General features: G+C 37.7%; 1 protein-coding gene across 2 annotated transcripts in view; it reads right to left on the bottom strand.

Moving 5' to 3' along the window:
• The window catches only part of ppm1lb (protein phosphatase, Mg2+/Mn2+ dependent, 1Lb), a 158,236-nt gene extending 149,055 nt beyond the window's left edge, over nucleotides 1-9,181 (bottom strand). Inside the window, exon 1 of one of the 2 annotated variants that reach the window (XM_020534331.2) lies at nucleotides 8,475-9,181. In XM_020534331.2, the coding sequence (XP_020389920.1) occupies nucleotides 8,475-8,873 (399 nt within the window). In that variant the 5' untranslated portion in view covers nucleotides 8,874-9,181. Of the gene's footprint in view, nucleotides 1-8,371; nucleotides 8,445-8,474 lie in introns of those variants that run through there. The other variant, XM_048604453.1, reaches the window with a different exon arrangement.
• Between the last annotated feature and the right edge of the window lie 1,192 nt (nucleotides 9,182-10,373).

Raw genomic sequence — 10,373 nt, 5'->3', positions numbered from 1 at the left:
TGCAGTTGTTACAATATGGGTATATGCCATAGCTGTTATGTAGATGTTTAGGTATTTTAGCCCATCAGTAAAAAAAAGATATATTTCCAAGTTAAGATGCGCTTTTGTAAAGACAAAGTATGTGGATTATGATAAAGTTAATCTGCTTCAGTTCATAACTAAAAACTGGTTGCAACAAAATTAAGTAATTGGCATACCTTCATGAGGATCTGATGCCAAGAATAATTCTACCACAACCTATTTTTATTATCTGTTGTCCGACCTCAATGTTTACACTTTGCTAGCAACAATGTTTTTAAAGGTTTTCTCTGTTAAGTAATTACAAATGATCTCCTAAAAAAAGCTTTACGCTCATAGAATAGCAAATGCAAAAATGAACAAGCCAAACACACTCATCGTAACTATAATGATAAATCCTATCATCTTTCATACCCAGACGTAGATTTTACACGGGCGGGCAACAAACGAAGCGAATTATCCTTATGTTGGAAGCATCACCTTCATCTTTTATTAAACATTTGCTGGATGTCACATTACAGGCGATAAATTTTTGGTTGTAAATACACCAGTTGGTATCTAATTTCATTACAGCAAATGGAATGAGGACAGATTAAAGTTAGCAACCAAATTCCTTTGCTGAAAAAGGAGTTATCAGTGAGCGCACTTGCACCCTGAGGGACGTTTAGGAAGAAGTCGAATGTTAAATTAACGTTCATCCGGAAGGACTGAGCACAGCGTAGGTGATTGATAACGTAGCTCTCATTTAGTAATCCGAACACGACCTAGTCTGGCTTTAGGGCGCAGCTGCTTGTGAAACTATGAAATGCTAAATCATAACTGAGCGCTCACTGGCTAAAGTCAAAGAACTGCTCCCACTTGTCTAAACCAGCTTACCACCCGGACACTGCCTCCACCTTTGAGAGTGTCCTCCCCTCCAGTCCCACTCTGCCACGAATGTTACAGCTCTACCGTCAATGGCATGTTCACCCACCCTCATGTCGACGTACCAACAGGCACGTTGGTTTTCATAGAGGGTTACATATGAATATTTTTTCAGCAGCTGTTAAACATTGATGCCAAAAACACTTCTGAAGGTCAACAACAAGCGTGCCACGTTTTCAAGTTCTCTAACATATGCGCTGTTTTGGGGTTCGGAAAACACAACAGAATGAATAATGACAAGTTTAACGTAATGTTTCACAATTACTGGAAAACCAAAAATAACCCAGGTTTGAGAGAGAACTCAAATGAACAAAGAATGCATTCTATTAAGAGTTGAGGTAAACGATGACATCCGGATTGATAAAATGGCAACATTTAAACCAAAGAAAGAAGGAAGGTCACTGGAACCGAAACCTAAATTCTGCTTTCTCTCCACAGATGCTGTCAGACCTGTTGAATTTTTCCAGCTGTTTCTGATAAAATGGCAACGGGTTAGAACAAAACCTTAACCTCAATATAATTAACGTGTTTAAAATCTCCTTCGCTCTTTCAGACAAAAACAGAAGCTGCTGGAAAAACTCAGCAGGTCTGGCAGCATCCGTGAAAAAAAAATCAGATGTAATGTTTCGGGTCCGGTGACCCATCTTCAGAACGGAGGGCGGAGGGCGGAGAACGGAAGGTCATCGGACCGGAAACGTTAACTCATAGATGCTGCCAGACCTGCTGAGCTTTTGCAGCATTTCTATTTTTGTTTCCGATTTACAGCTTCCGCAGTTCTTTCGGTTTTTCTTTCAGACAAGTTGATTGCGTCTATATTGCATTTAAATACCGTAATCTGTTCTTACTACCTCACAAACCATGGTAACACAATGATTCATTTGTGAGTACTTTTATCTTTGGTTGCTACGACCTGGTCTGAGCATGTTATCATTGAAGCGTCTTCCAACTTAGGCTAGAGTTACGTTATGCTTAGTGACACAAAGACATACACGTCAAACATCTAACGTAAAATAGAAATCCATGTTATTAATATACATTTCAGAATTACCTTTGCCCTTCCAAATACATTTTCAACTTGAAACAGCAAATGTAGTTCAGGACACCTTAAACAGCAGACAAACAGCAAGGTAGTTGTTTATGCTCCCCAGAAAGACTACCAAATAAACCTGATGAAAATTTGGGTGCACTTCTTTGTGAAAAGTGAACTTTGGAATTTAGTTCTAGAAAACTATCTCTCAGGGAATCCAAGAAAAGATATGTAATTATTTTAAATTAAGAGTAATCCAAAAATATGCAATATAAATCAATGTAACATAAATTCAGGAACAAAAACAAAGTTGCTGGAAAACCTCAGCAGGTCTGGCAGCATCTGTGAAGGAGAAAACAAAGTTAACATTTCGGGTCCGGTGACCCTTCCTCAGAATTTATGTCATCTTGCACATGATAAAGTCATAAAAAGATGGTTGACCCCATCAGTGACCATCCTTTCAAACAGACAGTTCAATTGGGTGCACTTTGCATTCTGATTGTAAGAAATGCTTTCCTCATATACCACTCCTAAATGTTAAGACTATTTTTTCTTCAATGATATATCTAAACTGTTCTTAAACATCAAGGTCTCAATTACTAAGACTTAAAATCAACTGATTTTTTAAAAAAAGTCTCCTGTTCTTTGTTCTAATTCTTGCTATTTCATTGTGTTAATTACCACATTATAACTGGAAACTTCAAGTCTCTTTCTACCCTGCTCCATCCTTTCCCAGTTTTAAACCCCTCTCGTAATTCACCTCCAGTCTCCCTTGTTCACAAAAAAAACTGCAATAAATGTTCATGTCTGCCAGAAAGCACCCACATAAGTCAGTGTCCCAATCACTTCTAGTTGAGCTGAATAGGCTTAAGTGATCACATTAGTTAAAACAGGTTGACCATATGAAGGCTGTCATCTCGCCTACACAAATATATGGCACAAATCACTCTTTGTGAATAAAATTTTGAGCAATGCAAAAATGACAAATGGCTGAACTTGTCGGTCACGTCAGCAACAGGGTGAGTGATCTGACAGTGGAAGATTCAGGATTTGAGCTCCCTCAAAAACAGTACTCTACACTCAACAGGATCTGCATTCTCCATGCAAGGGCATGGAACCTCTTCTAATAAAATTTTTAGCACAGTCTAATATGTGGGTGTGGTCACCTGGATCAGACTGTTCACTATATTGTGAATGAATATGACCTACCAAAACCTGCTTTATTGAATGTAATCCACCTAATACATCGCCTGGCTGTCCAGTTTGGACTTAAACTTGTAAAGATACAAAATGTAATTTGGAAGAAGATAAAATGTCCTTTCTGATTGTGAAATTCAAAGCTATACACAGTACTTTCCAACTTTTATGTAGATTTACCAATATATCTTGACTTTTATATTCTATATTTTTTGATACGAGACCCAGTATTCCTATGTCCTTTCTCCCAGTATTCCAATTATCTCTTTTTATAGACTTATCTACTTACTGTCTTTTGTGAAACCAACTTCCTCTGTTCTTCTAAATCACCCTACTCTCCTCATTAAATGAATTATGCCTATTCTTTGACCACAAGCTACTACCTCATACTTACCAATACAACAATTCTGTGTTACACAACTACTTAACTAGCTAACTATTACAGTTTCATGTGTCCAAAAATGCTTGGCAGTTTTTCATTTTCTCCAAAGTTTGGGAGTGAGTCTAACATTTTGCAATTAAAAACATTAAAAATGTTAATTTAAGCATTCAATTAACTTCCCTCTATTTAACTGGTGTAAACAGAAGGGAAATGAGTAGTTGATGAGTCTTTTTAAAATAGTAAAATAAGGTTTATTATCTAAAAGACAATAAAACAGCAGAGGTACCCCAATCTCTGGAGTGCACATCCTGCATTATGTGATAACTTCAAGGTGCTTCCTATGTTCTGGATAATCAAATATGCAGGAAATTGAGCTCTGGGTTTCTGAGCTTAAGAACCAGCTGGCATCACTGCTGCAAAGTTTACAGCATCATGAATAGCACATATATGAATGTTATCCCACAGCTTACGATTATGAAAGAAAAGAGATAATAGATGACCAACAGTCAAAATGTAATTTTCAGACAGTGTGGAAGTCACCCTAGTGCATCTCATTCTCCAAGCAGTATTTGACTCTGAATATTGTTATTAAAGCTCTTCCATTATTTTTAGACAACTCACTTGTAAAAGATTGTGAAAATTGGTTCACTTTGAGTACTAGAAAGGTACCTTGCCTGTTTGTTTTCAAAGGTCACTGAAGGTACACTGTGGGGCATTTTTGTTTTAAAAAGACACTTACTGGAAATCACATGACTTAAGCTAACTGCTTAAATTTGTTTAGTGGAAGTCACATGTCTTCAGCTAAATAGTTGGATTTACTGGAAGTCACATGTTTATGTTTAGGGCTGTCAGGAATGTGGCTATTCAAGATTGTTTGGAATTCAGTTGGGATATACCCTGTGAAGAGACAAGATGCCCATCTCAGCTTTTGTCACCTTAGAAATCCTCTTGAGAATCCTGAATAAGAGCTGAAACAGCTATTGCTCTTTAAGGTCTTCTGGAAGACTTCCTCTTGAGTGCACTAAGTGAAGAGAACTTGGAGAGATAGCCACGTGTGTCAAGTGATAATTGTCTAAATCAAATGACCCGTGTGTATATAGGAGATTGCAAGGCTGAAAGTCACCTAGAATATTTTGTATTTCATTCTTTTATTGTCTGAGAATTAATGACTACTTTGACCAAAGTGTTTTGTCTTCAAAGTTAATTTCTGCAAAGAAAACTTCCTTATTTTTTCTTTAGTGCATGTGAGGGTTATTTAGAAAGATAAATATTTTATACCTTCATATTTCAAACTGCATATTAGGCAAATTGTACTTTATCAAATAAGTCTAGTTATTATAATAAATCAATAATTCTGATATTTATTAAAGAAACTTGGTCAATGGACATTTTTATTCTGAAACTAATATAGATTAACTATATATTTGGTCATAACAGTAACTGGATAAAACATTTAAATATATTTTGTGACTATACTTTGTGGAGTGGTGGAAGTAGAAATGCCTTATAACAATATTGATGAAAACATCGGTTGATCTGGAGAGTGCGGCCAGAGTAAATCCATGGGACCGTGGTTCTCTTGGCTGTACACAGGGGTACAAAGGTTGGAAGGGTAATATCATATATTTAATAGCTAGGTAAACAGATGGATGTCATTGCAGCTAAAGATGTGAATCGAGGATTCTAGGCTGTGCTGGTGCGAGGGTCAAGGATGTCACAATGGCTGCAGAGCACTCTGATGGGAATGGATGAATAATCGGTAATCATGGTCCACATTGGCACCAACAACACAGGTAGACAGTGGGGGGAAGGTAGCAATACTGACTAAGGTGTGCAGTGTTGAAGAGTCAGGATGTCCAGTGGGGTCAAGGACAGAATTTGGCCAGAGCTACGGCATATAAAAGATGTGTTGAGTAGTCTATAAGCCAACCATGAATGGGAAAGATATAGAGGAACAAATTTGCAAGTAAGTTACAAAGGTTAAACAATTATAGAATATATATAATGGCACACTTATTTATCCGAATATAAACTGGGATAGTAGCATTGTGAAAGCAGACAGGGGCAAGCGTTCTTAGAATGCGTTCAGCAAAAGTGTATATTGTACATCAGTATGTTTCCAATACACTGAGAAAAAAAAGATGAAATGTCAGTAGGGAATGTTTAAGAGGCATTGATTACTATATCATTCGGTTTAGGTTGGTTTTGGAAAAGGACAAGCAACAATCCATGGTAAGAATAATTAATTAGAGGAAAGGTAATTTCAGAGGACACAGATAAATTGGAATCATAGGTCAGCAGACAAAAATGCAACTGAATAATGGGCTGCCTTCAAAGGAAAGACAGACTGGGCATAGTATTCTTGCAGAGGGGAAAGACAAGGCTCCTGGATGTCAAAATATGTAGGGATTAAGATGAAGAATGAAAAGTGTGTTTATGGTGAGGATAATGATCAAATGGATAATACAATCAAGAATCAGGCTGAATACAGAAAGTTCAGAGAGGACTTGACAAGCAAGTAAGTGAAGAAAATATGAAGAAACTGGCTGCTAATAAGAGAAAATTGAAAAGTCTTCTATAAGCATATAAAGAGTAAAAGGAGTAAGAGGTCAATAGGGGAGCAAAACATGAATTCATACATGGAGCTGGAGATATGGCTAAATCTTTACCAAGGAAGGAGATCCTGGACAAGTCATGGTGAAAGAGGAGGTAATTCAGACACTGGAAAGGTTTATAATTGATAAAGGAAAGATATTTTATAGGCTGCCTGTCTGTAAAGTTGGTAAAGCACCAGAAATGCCTTAGCCATGTCCAGTGATGATAAGAAAAATGAAATTGTGGATAGTCTCGTCATATTTTTGCACCTTACTTCGACTCAGGAGTGGTACCAGAGGAGTGAAGAATTTAAAATCTTACACAATTGTTCAGATAAGCATGTAAAAATAAGTTCAATGATTTCAGCAAGTCAAGTTAGCCTGGATGGTGGGGTAGCTTCCAAAAACAATACTTTATGACAAAATTCATTATCACTTGGGAAAATACAGATTAATTAAAGAAAGCCAACATGGGTTTGTTAAGCACAAACTGTGTATATTAGCTTGCTGGATTTTTTCTCTTGAATTAAAAGTGACAGTTGATGAGGTTAATACAGTTGATATGGCATTGGAAAAAGAGAGTAAAACAGTCTTGTGAGCAAAGTTAGAGCTCGTAGAATAAAAGGGTCAATAGCAACATTGAATCAAAATTGATTGAGTGACAGGAAACAAGACTTTTAGACTGAAAAGTGATTATCGTGGCACTTCCCAGGGATTGGTGTTCGGACCCCTACTATCTGATATATATTAATAACTGCAACCTTGAAATATAGAGCATTGTTATAAAATTTGTGGACAATACAAAACTTTGAAGTATTAGAATTCATGAGAAGGATAGCATAGAACTTCAAAAGGACATGGACAATTTGGTAGAATAGGTCGGAAAGTACAAGATTAAAGCTAATGCAGAGAAGTGTCAAATAATTCATTTTCCAAAGGAATGTGGTGAGACAATACAAAATAAAGGTACAATTCCAAAGAAAGGTTCAGGAGCATAGCCACCTGGGGGTATACATGCAAAAATTGGTTGAGAGAGGAATTACTTAAGTATACAGCATCCTAGACTTTAGTAAGAGGTGCATGGAGGTAGGAAGTTTTATTAAACTTATGCAGAACATTAGTTCAGGCTCAGTGAGTGTACCACACATACTTCAAGAAGGATATGCAGGCATTAGAATGCAGAAAATATTCACAAGAACATTTCTAGGGATGGGGAACTTCAGTTCATAGATAACTAAGTTGGGATTGCTTTCCTAGCAGAGATGAAAGTCAAGAGGAGATTTAATACAGTATTCAAAGTCATGAGGGGTCTGGTGAAAGTAGATAGAGGCAAATTGTTTGTATTTTTGGAAAATTCAGGAACAAGAGGGTACAGAGTTAAGGTAATTCGTAAAAGAAACATGGTAACACCAGGAAGATATTTTTCAATAAGTAAGTAGTTAGGATTTGTAATGTGCTGCCTGAGAGTGGTGGTGGAGATAGATTCATTCAAGAGGGAACAGATTATTGTCTGATTAAGAATACATAGGAATGTGGGGAGAAACTGGGATGTAGCACTAGGTAAGTTGCTCACTGAGAGACAGACGGCAGAAGTGAAGTGCCTAATGACCTCCTCCTATGCTATAATCATTTTGTAATCCAGTGAAGAATTTCAGTCCCTTCTTAAAAAGTCGGTAGTGTATCCATATCTATTAAAAATGGACCCAATTCTCCAAGTATACTAATAATCTTTATCAAGTGCTAGCATAGCAAGATTGAAATGACATTTTCAGATAGTTACAGCAACGTTTAACTAGTACTCTTCTGAAACTGACATCGAAGGCGATTTATATTTCAAAATTTAAAACGCACTCTATCTGCAATGCTTTCCTCCATATTTCTATGAACTAACTGGCAATCTTCGTTATTAATACATTATTTGAGAAGGGGTGTCATAATTCCTCCAAAGCTTAATCTTAAAACCCAGGTTTCAGCTTTTAGACTTCATTGGCGTCTATTCTTAAAGTTGTCCGTTACATTCTAAACGAAGAAAGTTCTGTGGATGCTGAAGGTCTAACGTATAAAAAATACAGAAACTGTTGGAGATACTCAGCAGTTTGGCAGCACCTGGGGAAAGAGACAGACAGTTAACGTGTCAGTTCTGCTGAAAGGTCACCAACCTGAAACATTAACTCTGTTTCTTTCTCCACCGATGCTGCTGATATTTCCAGCATTTTCTATTTTCATTACCTTCCAAAGCTCGCAGTGCTCTTCGATTTTCATCTCACGTGGAAGGAAACATGTCGTAAGCATAGAAGCCCTCAAATTGTTAGTTTGTTTTTACTGGACTCACCTCTCCCCCGTGCCCGTCAAAAATCCCGAAAATGGAAGGGTGACTTTTGTTCACCAGGTCAGTGAGGACTTCGAATCGGTCTTCCATGTGATCTCTCCTGCCTTGGATGGAATAAACAGCCACATTGTTGCTCTTGTACTCCCAGGTTTTGGAGAACTCGGCATCCAGGACATCCAGCCCCCCGAACCGATCATTCTGAATGATTTCCACCACTTTCCCTTTCATCATTTTCACCGCATTTTGGCTCGATTTCACTATGGTCTTCACTTCGTCTGTGTGAAAGAAATAACTCCAAAGAGCCAAACTGATACACAATAGAAACAAAGTTTCCGGCCTCAGAAGAAAATAGCGCATGATGCGGCCTAAAAGAGACAACAGAGTCATTGTATCTTCTATCATTTATTCTACAAACTTGGAGAGAATCAAACAATCAATTCACCATCCTCTAAGACAGGGACCTGCGCAAAGAAGGCAGCGTCTCTGGCGTGCGGTTCGGCCACAAGGTGCAATTGGATTTCAGATCCCGAAACCCCTCCAAGAGATATCGGCAAGAGGAAAATTGCACCGCTGCTCAATGTATGCAGGCAGCGAGCGATTTTGACAAGGGCAGGAAAACGCTGCTTCCCGAACCCAAACCAAAGCCACTTCCAGCGAGAGGCTGATTGTTTCTGTTCGGTTCTGACAACACAATCTGCCGCATTCCCACTGCGGGAACATCCCATCCCAAACCAGAGGGGATACCTCCCATTTCTGCAAGATTTCCTCTTTTCCCAACTTCTCCAAAATGCTGTAGTCATACTACTTCTTAAAGTCTTTTTTCAAACTTAGATGTACGGGAAAGCGATTGATCAAGTAATGGTCAGCAATTGCCATTAAGTTTATTTCAGTTCGTTAATTCCCCTTTCTGTTTGGTAGATTCTACTTTTCAGTCTGCAAGTGAATTTGAACGGAGGGAAGGAAGGATCAAAACTCAATCAATGTGGGAAATACGCCTGTTCCTCTAGCGAAGTATTTACAGCCACAGTTCATGCTGGCTAACGAGCACTCTATAAAAAAAATATATCTCGTAATGCCAAATACTTGCTCAAAAACTGTGCATTGTATCAGCGCGACGGATGAAGGGGCGGGAGAACAATAACTGCTAAAATAAAACAAAGAACTGTAGATGCTGGAACAAAAAGTATTTGAGAACAATAACTGTTTTTGATATAACAACTCTCAAGATTTGCACAGCAAAACAACTGAAATGTGATTTTTTTTCACAAATGTAATACCTAGCAAATGTTTTAGGTTCATTGCAAAATTCTCGCTACTTTCCCAAAAATCAGATTTGTTCAGAAATTCAGTAAAACAAATTCTATAAGTGTATTTATCTAAAAGTTGTATGAAATTTATACTCATTTTCAGCCAATCATGTAATAATGGACATAGAGAGAGTTGGTGATTTGTAGTCAGCACTGATCACAGTTTGAAGCTGAGAATTTGTTATCACCTGTAATTGCAATTGGATGGAGAGGAAGCAGGTAGTTCTCAAGACCAACTCAAACAATGCAATAATGTTACAAAACTGGAATATTCTCATGATAGTAGATGTATACTATTCAGGCTTCTTGTATTTAATGATGTCAGTGGGCTTTTTTTATTCTTGTATGGGATATGGATGTCACTGGGAAAGGCAGTTAGTTGCTCAATGCTAAATGCCCCCAAATTGATTGCCTCATAGACCATTTCAGAGGGCATTTAAGATCCACATTGCTGTGAATCTGGAATCACAAATAGGCCAGACCAGATAAGGATGGCAGATTTTCTTCCCAAGTAAAGTGGTGAACTGATGGGTTTTTATGGCAATCAACAATAGTTACATGTTTGCCATTAGACTAGCTTTTTATTCCAGATTTT

Source organism: Rhincodon typus, chromosome 13 (genome assembly GCF_021869965.1).
Source record: "Rhincodon typus isolate 14 chromosome 13, sRhiTyp1.1, whole genome shotgun sequence".
In the NCBI taxonomy this organism is placed as follows: Eukaryota; Metazoa; Chordata; class Chondrichthyes; order Orectolobiformes; family Rhincodontidae; genus Rhincodon; species Rhincodon typus.
The sequence above is the reverse complement of the archived record's forward strand: the minus strand, read 5'-3'. Positions and strand labels throughout refer to the sequence as shown.